The 18,406-nt window shown below is 38.7% G+C and overlaps 1 protein-coding gene across 1 annotated transcript; it reads right to left on the bottom strand.

Moving 5' to 3' along the window:
* Positions 1-1,097: 1,097 nt before the first annotated feature.
* Positions 1,098-17,012, bottom strand: LOC140244712 (glycerol kinase 5-like). Its single transcript, XM_072324328.1, has 16 exons — positions 16,911-17,012; positions 15,016-15,109; positions 14,447-14,616; positions 12,370-12,459; positions 9,437-9,478; positions 8,981-9,056; positions 8,208-8,269; positions 7,334-7,407; positions 6,688-6,748; positions 5,970-6,096; positions 4,842-4,946; positions 4,089-4,183; positions 3,846-3,949; positions 3,286-3,348; positions 2,598-2,731; positions 1,098-1,259 (listed from the first exon to the last, which is right to left on the bottom strand). The coding sequence occupies exons 1-16, from the start codon at positions 17,010-17,012 to the stop codon at positions 1,117-1,119; spliced, it is 1,542 nt and encodes a 513-aa protein (XP_072180429.1). The 3' UTR covers positions 1,098-1,116.
* Positions 17,013-18,406: the final 1,394 nt, after the last annotated feature.

The following is an 18,406-nucleotide window of genomic DNA, read 5'->3' on the forward strand; positions in this document are numbered from 1 at the left end:
CGACGGTCAAACCTTAACAACCTGTATTTCAGAATCGCCAAGCAAAAAGCCACTGCAGTGGTATAAGGCAAGCATTTTTTTTCCATCAATAGAATATATTCATCTATCTGTGAAAAGGTCCAATAAATTTTCAGAAAAAAACATCTTTCATCTCAAGGTGCATTTTCCTAATTTTGTTAAAGAAAGAACGCACTGAAAATGGTCAAAAAGATACCAATTGGCAGTTTTGCACTACAAGTGTATGCATATTTTCTCAAAACATAAAACATAAGTAAATTCCAGTCATTGTAGACATCAAATTTTTTTCATGAACTAGCGCGATATAGAACACAATTTTGGACATGTAAAACCAGAGAGCAAAAAACGTTATTCAAATCGCGCTTTGACTCATGCTTTTTCAGTGCATGTGAATGAGCCTATTGTTAGGCCCGAGCGGTATGTATAACTCAAGATTTGGTAAAGTTCGAAGAGATTAACTGCTGTCAAAAAAGAAGCGTGGCCAACATTTGCTTGGTGCCACCTTGGCACATCAAAGGTTTAAGTGCAGTAAGTAGTTAACCATTAATAACCAATGGTGCAGCATCCTATCCAAAAGGTTTATCCAGTCTAACAATCATACTACAACTAATTTTACACAATATACTCTTGGAGAACGGTACACTGAAGGTGTCCGTTCAGTGTAAGGGTGCCTCCCCTCAAGAATATTTATGGAATTCCCATGGCTTTCGATGTATGGAATGACTATCGACTACAGTGACTGCAGCTACTGAGCAAACAAAAAATGCACTTGCATCAGTTTGGTCATTTCCTGGTCTGCAACTGCAATTAAGACACCTCGCGATATTTAACTGCAACACTCTTTTCGAGAAAGACATACTGTTTCCCTAAATCTCAGTTTAAAAGAAGTTTTTCTCCACTTGATAATAACTTTCACTCATTTTTCCCATCATAATTTTGTTTCATTTCCACTTACTTCAAGTGATAAGATCGCTATCACATGATTACAGCATTTTTTTTATTATTTTTTATTAAGGCACTCACAAAAATCCCTAATTGTTGAAGGGATTACAAGAGCCTGTGTGTACAGCAAGGATGCTTGGAGGTGGCTGGGCCTCGTCAGTCTGTGTACCACTTTGCGCCCCTCTGCAACGCCCGCTCCCACATCTCGAATTCCCGGTCCTCACCCGTGATTGGCTGCGGCTGGAAAGTGACGTCCGTCTTCCTTAGACGTTTCAGTTCTTCCTTGTCCTTCCAAACCCCTGCAGAATTTGAAAATTCAGAGCGCCATACTTCTCAATATTTGTTTCTATTGTTTTCCTACAGTGTACACCCTTTCCCAAAGTTGTTACATAGTTGGTACATTCGAAGACATTGACTTCTGTATTTGCTGGAGATAAGGCTGCAGCAAAGTATAAGCCACATCCCAATATTGACAACTAAGAATAAAAGCAGAAGGGATATTACTCTGATCTAAGCTTTCATTCACACACGCAATACACATGTATCTTGTTATGCAATAACAGATGAATCATGTGAGATAGTGCTATTGTGTGATGCGTGCGGGGCATGTCATTGAACAGCAATGACTGCCGTGTCTGTGGAAACTTACAGTACTTGTTCCTGCTGTGTTTTGTGTTCAAGACTGCTAATCTCTTCAAAACTGACACAGAAACAACAGCAGTTATCATTCACTGACGACAAGAAACAAGTTGTCACTTAAACTGTGAAACGTAGCATTGTCTGTGGGATTGATTTACCAGGTTGGAGAGATCATGATTTCGTTGTGGTGGCGTAAAGGCCGCACCCAAAATTTACTGCTTTACTGGAAATAGTGTGACCTTATCGCTGGCAATTACAGTACTTGAGGGAAAAACTCACAATTTTTGCCACTTCCCGAGGATTCAGTATCTATTCCACCAAAAATTTACAAATAGACACATGACTGTAGTGGTCACACCTTGTAATGTTGTGCACACTGTGTACATGCCTACTGATAATCCAGCCCCTCAAATCGCAACAAGTAAAATGAATAAATCTTGGAAAGATATTGAGAAGCATCTCCATATTTCCTTGTTCATTAATACTGTCACAAGTGTAAAATTTCCTTCAAAAGATGCTATCATCATGACCTGATGGCTTCTACGACACACATTTTGGTTGTTGTTACAGCTTTAATCGCAAATATCTCAACTTACTATAAAAGTGGAAATTTTCGCGGTGTTGAAATTTTCGCGCATTTCGCGCAACCAGAAACTAGCGCGAAAATAAAAGCACGTGAATATTTTTGCTTGCCGTACGTTCCTGTGCGTGATGTCTTGATTCCGCGGAATTAATAACACGCGAAACTCTTCTGACCCGGCCTAGCGCGAAAAATTAGTCGCGCGAAAATATCCACTTTTACAGTAACAGGAATAGAGTAAACAAAGTTATCAAACAAATTCTCCAAATAATATACAATCAATAATCTAGTGACATTCAACAAGATTTTACCAAGATTCTCACATACTCATCGTTCACTAGTTTATATTAGAAATGACACTATATCTGGTGCAATATTTTTGCTGGGGCAACCAAAGACAAAAAGGAGAGATGCATACCAGCAGCCAGTCCAGCTAGGAAGGCGGCCCCGAGGCACGACATGTCCAAATTGGTTGCCCTCTCTATGGGATTCTTCAAGAGATTCGCCGCTAGCTGCAGAAGAAAGTTGTTCTGGCTCGCACCGCCATTCACCCTTTGGACAAGAACAGTGATAGATGGACATCAGAACTTAGGCAAGAGAATACAGACCACCTGGACTTAGGAATTTTCCCCTCATCATCCTCACACTGGTCAAACTAGGGCAAGAACAGTAATCAATCCAAACTTGACCTAGTTGTAAAGTGAGCAAAGCAACAGGTGTAGTAACAGTGGCGGATCCAGAGGGGGGTGCACCGGATGCGTGCCCCTCTTTATTTTTTGCTAAAACAAAAGAAAAGAAAAAGAAAGAAAAAATGAGATGAAACCCAGAAGTAGCACCAGAAATATTGTTTGCCCCCCTTTTACAGAATTCCTGGATCCCACCCCCCCCCCCCATGTGCCTCAGTCCAAACCAAAGAAGGCCATGGTGACATGATAGGGACTAGGGAGATGAAGTTTATAAATCTTTACTCATTGACAATTAGTTTCCAGACATCTGTACCAATTGGTAAAGAATGCACTCCAGCACGCATGGCAATCTGCAAACAATGCACAGTATTTGGAAGGTTAAACAAAGCAAAGTGGAGGGAAATATTCAGTCTGACTCACCTGATAGTAGGATTAAGTTTCACCCTGCTCACCACCTTCTGGAGTTCATACAGCTGTTTACACCTAGAATAAAATACACAAGAACAAGAGCATCACCATGAAGTAAAGATAAAGCTACTCATTAGTTGGGACCTTTTTGACTCAGTAGCCCCATTCACATGCAGGAGTTATCAGTTTTTGCATCACAATGCAAAAAAAACAACAACAAAAAAACACACAATTAATGTTATTTGGCACTCTTCACACACAACAAAAGAAAAAAAAATCACTCAGCTGCACATGAATCTCTTTGAATCTCCAGACTGCAGATGTCTGAACAATTATAAAAGCATGACCCCATGCACCCAAGTGTGCGGACTGAACTGCGACGAGTTGCATCACGAGATTAAAAAACTTGCAGGTTTCTCCACATGCCATTCACACACACAGTACAGGACAAAATTATCACAAGAGTTTTAAAAATGTTCAAGCTGGACTGTTTTTAAAGAAGAAGAAAAAGAAGAGCAGTTAATCTGACTCGGTGCAACCGACTGACAAAAGGCAGGTAGGGATTTCTTTACCTAAACATGATGGACTCCAGCATTGCTCTGGTCACATGGGCGGGTCTGGTTTTGGGCGTCAGGCCAACCAGGCAGGCACAGGCACAAAGGTCGTTGACAGGGGCCTGTGGGAGGTCAAAGGTCAAGTAGTAGTCAAAGTGACAATAATATCTGGACACAGTCATGGTGAAATATATCATAATGCAGAAGCAAGGCACTTGAAAAGCATCTAGCATGAGATCTACCGTAGGTGCATCAACTCACCAGTAACCCCTTGAATGCAGGGACAAAGTAGACACCGCCGCTGCTATCAACTGACTTAGCCAGCTCTTCTGACTCAGCAGGACTTCTGTAGTAGCCTTTGTGGTGGAGAAAGAGAAAAAGAGAAGACGAGCGAAAAGAAAAAGTAAAGGAGAGACTGGCAACTCTGCTTTATTTCTATATCACCAGACACAGAAAAAAAAAAACTTCTCAAAGTTTAACTTTGAGAATTCTTCATGAAGTTTGCTCATTGAATCACACTGGCAGCAAAACTTTTTGAAATTGAAGTTCTCAAAGTTTAGGTCACTGGTGTGCATGCACAACAAAGAAAAAAGTGCACACTGCCTGACAGGCATTGACTGTTGCATAAACAATGCACACATGTACATCCCAATGAGCGCGCACCTTGGAGGCACGACGGCAAACAGGCAGTGAACCGGTCATGTGACAAATTTCGCAAAGTTTCAGTTGGTCAAACTGCACAAACTTCAAAAAGATTTGTGCGGGTTTGGGAAATTTCCCTCACTTGAGTGGCAAGTTCAGCAAGAAGTTTCATAAGAAGTTTTCGGAAAAATTGGTGGTAACATTGTCAACATTTTGAGAACTTTAGCTTCGCAGAGTACCGTAAGTGTAAACGCAACTAGTGACGACTTTCTCATATCACAGACCCCCACCCCCCCAAAAAAAAAAAAATATTGTTTCTGAGAAACAGTGTGTGTTGCCTTCCAATATGTAACATGATTTAAAGGTACTCACCCATGGCTGCTCCCCATTCAACGACCGTGCCACAGTCTGACTGGTTACACTCCATGGCGTAGCAGATCTCTCCTTTTATTCGCCACGCCACAAGGGGATAGGCACCTGAAACGTGACATATAAATGTACAATCGAAGGCAATTGACCAGTTTACTCTTACACAATACAACTTGTCCACACACACCACTCAAGGGATATATAACTCAACTGACCAGTTTATTAATACAGACAACCCATTATATTTACATAGATTGTTAAAAGGATATAAATACAATGTTACTCCATGGACCAGTTTACTACAAGAGTCTAATCTAGTTATCTGGTCATGTCAGGATCGGCGCCCATCCGGATAAGTGATACGAACTGATAAGCAAGATATGCTCAAGTAGACACTTTTAAGGACATTGTTTGGGGGATATTGTACATAGGGCATGTTAATGTATTTTTACTGTGATGAATGACATGTTATACTTGCACGTTTCATAATTAAAACAATGTAGAAATGAAATGAAATATGAGTGGAAATGCACCTTCCTCTTAACCTTCATTCCTTCTAGCAACAGTAGTCTGCACAGAAATGCAAAAGGCAATCACACGACAGTCCATGTGCAAGCAATTGAGAGATACCGGAAAGTGATGACCAGATAATTGAGGTAGGACTGTACAGTCCAAAGCTTCGCAAATACAAGTAATTGCTAGGGACAGACAGAAGGTACAGATAGATGGCTGCTATGGCTGATTAGACTGTACATTAAAAATTTATTCAAACCTTTATTAACGAAATTGATTCTGACAGAGAGCAAGCTTGTCAGAGGCTTGCCCAACAGGACAACAACTAATGAATGCAAACTGGATTCCAGGTACTAAAATCCATCTCATAGAAATATATCCTCCCAAGGAAAATAAACATTGGTTGTTACTGACCTACAAATATGAAATTTGGTATAGTTCACTCAGATATGAGGTTTAATATCCAGTAAACTCATTAACATAATATCACAGCAATTAAAATCATCACATCAATAATTAACAATCTTTTATTCTTTTAAACTGCACACATGCTGCAATGTTAGACTGTATATGTACAGGTATGTTGTGATGATTTTTCTGAGCACCCAACCGACATACCACGAGCAGGGACGGAGGGCATCTTTCCCGTGTTGACCACCATGAAGGCACCGGTACCCAGGGTCAGCTTGACATCTCCGCTGTCAAAGCAGCACTGGCCAAAGAGGGCGCCCTGTTGATCCCCAACCTGAAATATAAAGGAAAGTTTATTTGTTTGTTTGTTTGTTTGATTTCCATCTTAGAAGATGGCTGGATAGCCCATATTCAGCTGCAATAGCTGGTCTTCCATGGGGTCCAGTTGGATGTTAGGCGGGACCACTTCATTGGGTTAAACACCCTGCTCTTTGTGATGAATAAATGAAGCGGGATCTTTTACATGCGTGAGTTGTGACTCTCTCATACACGGGACCTCCATTTTATGTCCTATCCGAGGGGCAGAGTGTTTTGCCTCTTACTAGAGGGGATGGTATGATTACACACATCATTGCTCAGTGGGATGCAGGAATTGAACACGGGTCCTTTAGATCATAAGGCAGACGTGTTAACGACTGCGCTAACTCACCACCCAAAAGGAGAATTTGATGCTTACTTATTGATGTTGCTGGTGTGACAGGAAGCAAGTTTACATATATCAAATATCTCCTTCTAGTTTTTACATGCTTCACATCTGTGATACACCAAAAATAATGCTTTAAAAAAGGTGATTATTTTTTGAATGAGAACAGATCATTTCTGAGATACAGGAATATAATGCAGTAAAAAAAAGTTCTCAACTCACCAAGGCCCGTATTGGAATGGCTGCCCCGAAGAACTCCTCAGAGCATATACCAAAGTCACCACTGTGAAGGCAAAATGACAAAATACAATTATTACCATGATGACGAATTGTCTTTGTCCTCCCCCCCCCCCCAACCTTCTACATGCACAAGTTTCTACTTTGACTGACACAAAGCCATGTGAAGAATACAAAATATAAGGAAAATTCAACATATCTTCAATTCTCTCACATAATAAAAGAGCATCTGACTTGACTCTGTCAAAAGGCAGGGGAAATAATATTACCCGTAACAAATGTTAGTAACAGGTTGAGGAAATGGAGAAAAAAAAAAAATTAGGAAAAAAAGAAATTTTGTGGAATTCTCTTTGTATTTTCTTTATATTGTTCTACACATGTGACATCACAAATTGTATGAGTCTTCCAATCCAACAATATCCTCACAATTTGAATTTTAAAAACTTTTGAACAGATTGTTCAATTTCCCCCAAATTTCAGAGATGTGTTCTACTATAGATATTGGTGCATTCACTCAGTTCACACATATATGAAGGTGATTTTGTCCTTTAAAGCAAAGAGCACTTCAGCCTGTTCAGAGGTGCTAATCACTCCTAACAGCCCCATCCCCAGATCAACACAAATCACTCACCTCGTGTCTCTGATTTCTGGGAGCAGCGATCGCGGCAGGCCGAGGTAGTTCATGTGAATACTGTTCCAGTTTGCCTGTTTTGCGATAATGCAGAAAAGGGGAAGGAGGAATCACTTTATAGATATTGACTATTGAGAACATTAGAGAAAGAGAGCGAGAGAATCCATGTACAAGCACTTTCATTCCACTCTTATGACATATCCATTTTCTACAAATGCATCACAAGACCAAGTTAAACCAAGGTTCTTATCGGTTGCAAAAGATGATCCATCTAGACAAAAAAAAATCTCACCACTTGCCATCTCTTTGGTATCAGGATCATTCCATTGGGTTAGGCCAACGTTTGAGATATAACAGAACTGAGAAACTATGTGTCATCATAAGCTCAGCGACATTTGCTATTATTTATTTCAGTGAGAACAACTCGGCCAACTACGTGAAAGTGCTTAAGCGTCAGTTATCAAAACAGGAATCTTGAAATTTGGTGTGAATGTTTTATCAATATGATGTCCATGTTACATATATGTAAAACAAAAGAAATTTAATTCACAGCAAATATGTCCTTATTTACAAGCTGAAACGGGTATGAATTTAGCAGGGCACCACTACGCATCCACGGTATCCAAAACATTCGATAGATGAATTAATCTTCAGTGGGTAATGAAATATCTCGTACCTGCATTACATGCACGTCATTTTATTCACCCCTCACCTCCCCCCCCCCCCTCCCCACCACATGGAATGACCCAGATCTCTTCATTCAGGACAAAATCATTTTGCTGCCGCTGGAGAAACAAGACACATTTGTTGCTCTCGTAAAAATTTAGGAAATAAATTCCTACACTCTAATATTCCATCATCTTTTGTTACTTACAATGAATAGGTCGTAGAGTCCTGTTGCACTTAAGTTTGATGGATCCGTAGCATGGACTTTTCCTGAAGGCACAAAAGAGACAGATATTGTTGGATTTGAATTCACTGAAATTAAAGAATATGTATCTACAATCTGAGCAATAAAATTTTATGTACTTTGTGTCCTTCATACAACCTTGCCATCACTGGATATATAAAATTATAACTTACAGCATAATTGTACAAAGTGTGCTTTGATATTTTACATGTCTCTTACACATTTTTCTTTAATTTTTTTTTTGAAGAAGAAGAAGTAACCTTGCATCAAGTAACCTTGCATCCCACATGAATTCTCTTTTTGTCTTATTTATTCTTGAAGCCAACTACAACAAACATGCTCTGATGGACTAATAGTTCTCCATTTGACTACACCGTAAAAGCAGAAATTCTAGCGAAAGTAATGTGGAGTTTCTCTTTACTGTTTTTATAGTTTGAAGACCATGCAAATTAAAGTCAATACAAAAATATACTTCAAAGCACAGTGCTTTCTTGCAAAGTCATAAGACAAACATGTTTCAAGGCATAACTATCCAATGACCCAGTGAATTCAAAAGTTTCAAAATGTATGAATATAGATGCTCCCAGTATAAACTACATTTGTTTGTGATATCAGAAAATAAGACGGATTATGAGATACATGTATTGTGGCTGACCCAGACAAGACTCATAAATCGCTTGTCATGTCTACAAATAGCACACAGAGCAATACGTGGTGCCAGTTTTCATGGAACATACCTTCAGTCAATTTCCACACCAGCCACGTTTCGATCGTACCAAAGAGAACATCTCCATTGGCGAGATCCTCTCGAATCTGCAAGCAGTGGCATGACAGAGAGAAAAAAATTATCATTATATCATGTGATGTGATTGTGTAAAACTGTTGGGGAGTTACAAAGCAACCACTGATGAAGTTGCGTAGGTTATACTTGTTTAATTTATGACCAAACCTGATCATCTGTTTCACTGTATATCTTCGTCACAGTTTTAAGAATTAATAAATTTTCTTATCTCATCTGATAAAATTATTGTCTTTTTGTCTATGACTGAGAAATATTTACATTTTTTGAATACTTATATCATGTTTACACACATGTTCTAAACTAGGGGATGCCTTAATTGCTCTTGGGGAGGGGTTGGGAGCAAAGGATGGTCTTCTTTAAAACAAGTCCAATATGAAATTGGAAGACTTACACCTTTGATGTTGTCAAGAACCCAACACAGTCTCATTATGACCTGAAATAGGAGAAAAACAAAAAGAAATTCAATTTCAAATAAAATAATACTATTGATGGGAGATAACATAGCTGGTCTAAATCTTGAAAATATGTGTATATTTTACAACAATGCCTCAACACCATTTACCATCAAATATTCATTATTGCTCAGTGTAAAACAATTCTTGACAGCTTTATCATTGGGTTCATGGCATAAGTCTTTGATCTTCAATGACATGCTTTGACCTTTGGCTTAGTTTCAGGTCTCGGCATATCTGAAAGAATGAACTTGGGTCAAGAACTTGCACTATCACCTTCAAAACAGTTAATATTAAAGGGGTTGTATAGTTTTGGTTGAGACCAAATTTCAGGTTTCTAACATTTTTTGGTAAGATAATGAGAAACCTCTCATGAAATATGAAAGAGCATGCAATTCTATGAGGAATTCAACGTTTATTTGATGAAAATTGGTTTTGAAATGGCTGAGATATCAAAAAAAGAGCGATTCTAATGGAGTGTGGGACCCACACTTTATGACGATCGCTTTGTTTTACTTTGTTTTTGGATGTTTCAGTCATTCCTAACCCGATTTTTATCAAATAAACTTTGAATTCCTCTTAAAATGGTATGCTCTGTACTATATCATAAGTGTTTTCTTGGTATCTCGCAAAAAGTTAAAAGCCCAATTCTCATCTCCACCAATACTGTACCATCCCTTTAACATAATATGGACTAGCCTTGAGGGGGATACGACATCTATTGCCTGAACTAGAATTGTATTGCCGAGTTGAAGACGAGGGCAATACAATTCTAGTGAGGGCAATTAATGTCGTATCCCCCGAAAGTAGACAGTCCATATCATTATCATTACCCATTTCAGGCATCTTGAGCAGTACAATAAATCATTACAATGTAAACTTTTTACAACTTCCCAATTTATGGTATTCCACTCGGCGCCAGCTCGAGCTCTACACCACACAGCGCGCTACATCCCTATACACAGCTCAGGTACGCGGCATGCATATAACAGCCAACTCGCACAGGCGCAGGGAACGTCCTCTATTTTTACGTGTTAACCTATGGGAATTTGCCCTCTGTCACGAAACTCGGGTATGCGGCACGTGTAAAAACAGCCAGCTCACACAGTAACAGCAATCGTCCTTTAGTTTTATGTCTTAACCTATGGGAATTTGCCCTTCGTTGCAAAACCACTCCGCGAGGAACTGTCATAAACAGCAAAGTTTCCTCATTGGGAGCTCAAGTGCCCGGATGCTATATTCCCTTTATTTTTAACACGCAAATCCCATAGACCTTTGCCAAAGAGGGGAATATGAGAAATTCAACCCTCTTTTCCCTGCTGGTGCACAATCCCAAGGGGGGGGGGGGGGGGCAGAGCTGCACAATCACAACATGATCCCTGATATCACATGGTGAATGGAACAAATAACAGGAAATGTGTGTGATACCACGGAACCCATGTGCTATGATCATTATGTACATTCTTTGATGACCAAAACCGACACACAACTCCCAACCGATCTATGTCTTGTCACGTGACTAAAATATTCAACTTTTTGCCAGCACCATCATGTCATGGTCTGCATATGTGGTATTATGCAGCATATTTAATCAATCAAACAACACAGGAGAATAGCATTCAAATATCTACATTTTGAAATGATTTAGAAACTCTTGAGCTCATACTATAGTGGGTATGTGGTCTGAATATTTCATAAATATTGTCATATGAAAGTTTTCACTACAATTCCACATCTTTACCTGCAGGTTTAAATAAAAAAAAAACAACAACATGAATTTGGCAAAACTAGAGCACAAACAAATCAGAGCTTTAAAAGGACCGTACAGTTTTGGTTGAGACCTAATTTCAGGTTTCTAACATTTTTTGGTGAGATAATGAGAAACCTCTTATGAAATATGAAAGAGCATGTAATTCTAAGAGGAATTCAACGTCTATTTGATGAAAATTGGTTTTGAAATGGCTGAGATATAAAAAAAGAGTGATTCTAATAAAGTGTGGGACCCACACTTTATTGCGATCGCTTTGTTTTACTTTGTTTTTGGATGTTTCAGTCATTCCAAACCCGATTTTCATCAAATAAACTTTGAATTCCTCTTAAAATGGTATGCTCTGTACTATATCATAAGTGTTTTCTTGGTATCTCGCAAAAAGTTAAAAGCCCAATTCTCATTTCCACCAATACTGTACCATCCCTTTAAAACAGTTATAAAGATCATTAATGTGGCAGTGTCTCTTCATTATCAAATCCATGTTTCCTCCCTATCACTGCAAAGTGAATGCACTGCAAACAAGAGAGGAAACTAGCACTGATAAACAACACCTAAAACCACTACAGTAGCACCTTGTGGTAAACTTTGTGCTACACCATGGTGCATGATGAGCTGATAACAGCATTTATGTGAGAATGGCGTGCCCTGAGTTCAAGATCAAATTACAGGTACCTCTTTAGATAGAAACAGATAATGTTGATGACAAAGATGATGACAATGGTGATAATAATCCCTTGACTGGGATGATTTAGGTCCACGCGAATGAGATTCAAGCATTTGCTACTTGACCTTTAACACACATAGCGTATCTCTGCCTGCACTGTGTATGAATACAATCTCCATTGCTTGAAAGCAATTATAGCTAATTGCTATCATAAAGACACCTGGACCAAGTTCGATCTCACTGGGTAGCCATTCTCTCCAAGGAGAAACATGGCACTGTAGGTTGATCATGTTAGATTGATTAAAGATTACATTTATCTGTTTTTGTGATCAAAAGATGAGCTGTTATCACCAACACACCAACAGCTCTCAAATACAACCATGTCTCTGCACCTTTTACAAAACCTGATCAGAGTAGGTTTTTCAGTTGATACTTGCCAGTTGTGCTGTGAAGGAGAACACGCTCGCTGCCTCATATCGCCTGCTTCCCGTTATCCATTTCAGAATTTTTGCACCTCCCTTCAGACCCTGCAGGATTAAAACAGTCGCATCAACTGTCAAGAGGATGGATCCCTAAAAATGCAAGGAAACTGAAGCAAAGTATTTGGGTGGGAAATGTCTCTTTCTAGCTGTCAAAATCTCGGCAAAATTTCACAACAGTGTGATGAATTACGGTGGATTTGTATCTAAAAAAAAGTATGATGTCATAATCCCCGAGTTGTGGCGTGCAAAGAAATGAGGTAACCTGCAAAGCCATTGTTTCTGAAGTGTCAAAGTATGATCTGAATGAATTATCATGATATCTAATATTGTTGTCACATTGCTCATATAATTTTGAAGATGAGAGATCCAAGGTAATTTTATTTTGATACCCAGAAGGCCTCCAGGAAATAATGTATGATGCCATGTCACACATTTCTGCATATATTTTCAAATTTGTATCACTGTAAACATTATTATACCACATGAAAAAGCACTGTTTTGATGGGTAAAAGAGCTTTGAGATACAATTGTTGGCAATTACACATCTCACACTCTGTTTTTATCTACAGAACCATCATTTCACTTGTTAAAAAAACACATGTATATCTGCATCAATTGTCATGTATATCTTTCACTAAATTTGTAAATTTTATGACTATTAGTTTCCCAGTGAATAAGATTCAAAGGTTTTGAATTTCACAATTGATATATTCAGAACAAACGTTAGGTAGTTCCCTCAAGTGTAATACATCTATCTGCCACAAGTGTACCAGCAGAATTCTTTGTTCTCCATCTGTCTCTGCATGTGTGAATAAGAAGTGCTTGAAAAATGATCTTCAAAAGTGCTTTGATTTCATCGCTTTAACAATTTTGAAGTGAACAAAATACAGTCATAGTTTATGCCCGAGTCATAAAGAAACATCATTTTCCTCACCACAAAAAGTATTCAGGAGGTTTTACTGTAAAAGTGGCTATTTTGACGTAATTTTTCGCGGTCTGCTAGGTGAGATGAACTTCCCATGTTTTTAATTCCGTGGAATCAGGACATTAATTACTGGAAAAAATGGAATGCAGAAATATGCACATACTTTTATTTTTGCACTAGCTTCTGGGTGCGTGAAATGCATAAACTTTCCACACTGCAAAAATTTCCTCTTGTGGGAATGGCACAGCTGTCTGGACATTGTAAGTGGACACCTGCCTAAGAAACATCCACACAATTATGGAGTGTGGGTGAGAATATCCTTGGTCAAGGCATTTCATGTATGAAAGGTACAAATCAATTACAGTTCTCCCTTTCCTTTTCCCTTTTATACAATCGACACCATGATGTGTAATACGATTGAATTAACGTTTATAGCGCAGCACTAATCTGGCTTTACACTTGCATGTGGGGTGTGAATATTATACAGGGGCCGCTGAACTGGGGGGGGGGGGCTGCAGCTCAAACACTTTTTGGGGTCTGTAAAAAAAAAAGAAAGAAAGAAAGGAAAATAATCAGAAAAAAAAAATCAGAAAAATATCACAACTCTGATATTTTCTGAAGGTTTCGTCCTTGGATTCTTCCTGTCTAAGCAGGGTTACTGTTTACCCGCAGCACCTCTCCCCTAAAAAAAAAAAATGTTCTGCAGCTCCTGTACTATGTGTGAAAGGCCATAGCTGCACTATTTTTTAATGTATTTTTGCTTTCTTCCTACAGTCTGATCTGACATGCAGTGTGCACCAGAATTACCATTTCAATTGGTGCGCCTTTGTTTGAAGAAAGTTGCAAGTTCCATGGAGATCAATGGACAAAATAATTACATGTGAATTCACACCAGAAAGTTGACTTCCAAGATAAATCATGCACATTTGTATTGCTAGATTGGATCTTTGTGTTTGATACAGATCTAGGTGATTATCAATATCCTGTATGATAGTTTCAGCTCATACACTACGGCATTGTGGATTGTGATAATGTCCAGGTCTATTAATTTAAAACTGAAAAGGTCGTAAAACTATCTTTTTTTTCCCATAAAGGGAGAAGGCCTACCCTGAACGTGTATGCCCTGTTCACTGAATCTGTGTACTGCGCAGACCTTGTGTCATTCCACGAGATGAAGTTATGATAGTGCGCCATGGTGTGTTTGTTCCACGTCGTGAACGTTGCCCTCTGCACGGAGATGCCTAGTGCGTCAATCTTCGATGCAGGAACTTTGGAATCTGGAATTTTGAAACCAGTTTCATACAAGATGCAATATATGTTCATTTGAACTTCTCTATAACGCCGTATGCTTTACCATCTACCCTTTATCAAAAAAAAAAAAAAAAAATTCATTTAGCTGTTTACAAAGAAAAAAATGCCATTGTGTCTACAATTTTTGTTATGGTGTTATTAGCCACGAAATGAAAATAAAAATAACAATTTACTTTTGGATCAAAAGAAATTTTCTGTTACTATGTGGCTTTGTCTACAAAAGGAACAGGGGCAGGATCAAAATATTTTAACAGAATGCCACATATATCATTGGCTTTAATACTTAAATGGTGGAAAAATTGAAGTACCTGAAATATGAATATAGTCTTTAAGCAAATCATAACTCATATCAAACTCTGACTCACTTGTTAAAGCTTCTGCTCCAACAGTAAGAAACTGGGCCCAGAGGCTATCAGGAACAATTTCCACATACCCACGCTCTGGCACGATGAAGTCCAACTGGATATTTGAAACAATAACAACATAAAGGCATTTATCTGTACCTCACAACACAAGACATCTATTTAAAAAAAAAAAAAAATATTTGTCTAGGTGTAGATTGTATCGGGCCATTGACTTGCAAAAATAGATTTCATTTATTTACAATGTTGCAGTAAATTGATAATAATAAATCACATTAGTATTGAGGACTTCATCATCACACTCTGCATTGAAAATATAGGCATCATACAAATGAAACACACTCTATTTTTAATACAGTGCCGGGACTCTCATTATAAGGAAGTCCTCGGGACCGGCGCTTTTCTTTCATTGTATCAAAATTTCTGGTTATAACCGAACAAATAAACAATACAAATACATAAAGTGGATAATCTTATGGCCTTAATTTTTCCATCACTGTAACAAAAATTTTGTTATAACTGTGTTCGTTATAAAGGGAGTGCACTGTAATTAATCTGTGTGTAGACCTAAAACTATCTGACTGAAGGAAGAATTACCGTTACTGGCGTTAGGGGTTAAGGAGCTAGATAACATCGTGAGCTGCTCAGAAATCGGAACTGTTGTATAAAGTGACATACCACAAATATGTTCATATGTTCATCCATGCGGCATAATATGCCTGGCCCAAAACCGGCAATTAGGTTGCATGGTGCATTTATCGATGCGCCAATGCATAACAATACAATACGCACACACACGCAGCACACACACATAATGTCAGGCATCCTAGTACGCACGGCGCATCTCAACCCCCCCCCCCCCCAAGCCCAACTTGGGCAACCCGTTCCTAGGGATAAGCAATGGAGGGCTACCCACATAAGGGGCTATAATAAAAGGGGAATAAAAAAAAAAAGAGAGAGCTCGGAAACCAGATAACAGAGACCAAGCAAGCCAGTACCATCATCACAGAAAGTCATTTGCGGTTCTATACGTCTTATTCCACTGATTCCTGTCTCCATCAGCACCGGTACTCCAAAGCGAGGTAAGTGCTGCCAAACCAACATGTTTTCCGAGGCGCAAATAAATTAATCATGTGCAGCAGCTTTAAGCATCCCGTGCAACAGAATGGTCTCACTTGCCGGTATACACCTGTAAATCTAGACTAGGTAGATCAACTGAATATTTGGACTAGTAATAATCGTATTCAAAGATAAAACATGTTGTCAAAATAATGAAATAAAAAAAAACACAACAAGTGGCAATATACGAACAAACACAAGGTAGGCCTAATCTGCATTGGTGTATTCTGGCACTGTCACTGGAAGAGGTTCTGAATACCGAGTCTAGCCAGTAGACCAAAGAGCAAGTGCCAACCATCTAAAAGGGATGGTATAAATTCATTGTAGTTGTTTGAGATGAGGACGAGGTATCCAGGTTTCCAGATGGTTTCCAACTCTTTTGTGAGATATTAATGAGAAACATCTTATGAAGTATGATGGAACTATTGTACATTTCTTCCATCAAAAGAATTAAAACTCTCGATGAAAATTGGTTTTGAAAGGGGTAAGATATCCAAAGGCCAAGATAAGAATAAGATGTCCTAATAAAAGTTTGGACCAACCTTCCTATTTATGAGCACTTTGTTTAAAAGGCCCCACTGTTGTTGTTGTTCTTTTTTTTTTCATTTTATTATCTCAAGTCATTTCAAAACCGATTTTTACCAAATAAACTTCGAATTCCCCTTTATGTATGCTCTTTCATATTCCATAAGTGGTTTCTAGAAGTGGTTTATTTATCCCTCTAATCACAATGGTTATTCGGTTATTCTGTATTTACAAGGTTGTTGTTAGAATGTTACCTTTCGGATGCTTTCCCCGACCAGCTCAGCTTTTTCGTTGTAAACATGTCCTCTGATCGTTGTTGTGCCAACGTCTACTGACAGAATGTAATGGCTCTCCATAATGCTCCTAAGTTAAAAAGGTCTTTTTAGTCGTCTTTTCCTCGAAATTCTCAGCATGTCACGGCTTCACATCACAATATCCAACACGGAGCTGGGCGGACTGGAGGTTATCCCGATGGGCGGTGCTCATTTCTGCAGGCTGGTACGGTAGACGAAAAGACCAGCAGCTGCTCAGTGATGCGGCTTTCTCCAGCAAGTGTTGCGGAGGGCCGCCTCCGCGCCGGGCACTCCACCTACCAAACCTCGCCTACCAACACCAACGATCGTCCCTCTCGCTCTCCCAGATTTATTAAAATATACAGCCGTCAGCTTGAAAAACTTTCTAGTAATCGCCTATCAAAATGTTTACCCTCTGTGGTTATATCTAAAGAAACGACTGACACCACTCTAGATTGAGGACTAGGTAACTCGACCAGTAAGTATTTTGGCCTTGTCAATTCCTATATCGACCGCAGATGATAAAACAACGAAAAGGCCCGAGCAGTATTGTACAGAGCTCTTGGCAACATTTTACAGCTGATTCTCTTCAGGCGTAGAATCTAATTATTTTGAAAAGTCGAAAGTTTTATATTAATCTATGCTTCGAATTCAATGACACTGACTGTCGGATTGTTTAACAGTTTGTATTTTGCTGTTCTTGTTTTTGATTTGACAGTGTGATAAAAAGTAATACTTTTTTTTTTTGACAATGATATCCATGCAGCCCATGGTACCAGAATGATTATGACTATGGAAATGCCAAGAACATTTAAAATGCAATACCAATGATTAGGAAAGTAACAGTACCAATGATGGTGGCACTATGTAACAATACAGTATGTCCCAAAACAAAAATTACAATCGGATTTTCGCATCAATAACATCCAATATGATTAAACTGTCTAAATGCAACTTCAGGGTCCTAAAACATAACATCTTAGCTCTATTTTGCAGAAAACCCCATTCAATTTGGTTAAGTGGTCACAGAGAAATGTGGATTGTTGTAAATCATGTCATGGATCTGATTCTTCCAAGTTTAGCACTTGGGTGCCAACTAGTCTTGGTATTGCACAATGTGTGTGAACACAATGGACAGAACTTGGAGGGAAGAGATTCCCGACATGCTCTACAAAATTCCTCATTTCTCTTTGACCACTGAAGCAAAGTGAATGGGGTTGTCTTATCTGTAAGATGTGGGAAATGAGTTATAGTTTCATACTCTGAAATTGTATTTGGATTGATGTATACTATTTTATACTGATGTATACTGATGAGGTACACTGTGGCTACTATCACTATCATTACCACTACTGTTTGTTAGGCCTAACTGCTATACGTTTCAGAACCTTAAAAAGTATCAACTATCGAGCCAATTAAGTTCATGTTTCACGGTTTCAAATTCAATTGTAATTACT

The sequence above is a fragment of the Diadema setosum genome, chromosome 21, assembly GCF_964275005.1.
Source record: "Diadema setosum chromosome 21, eeDiaSeto1, whole genome shotgun sequence".
Taxonomy (NCBI): Eukaryota; Metazoa; Echinodermata; class Echinoidea; order Diadematoida; family Diadematidae; genus Diadema; species Diadema setosum.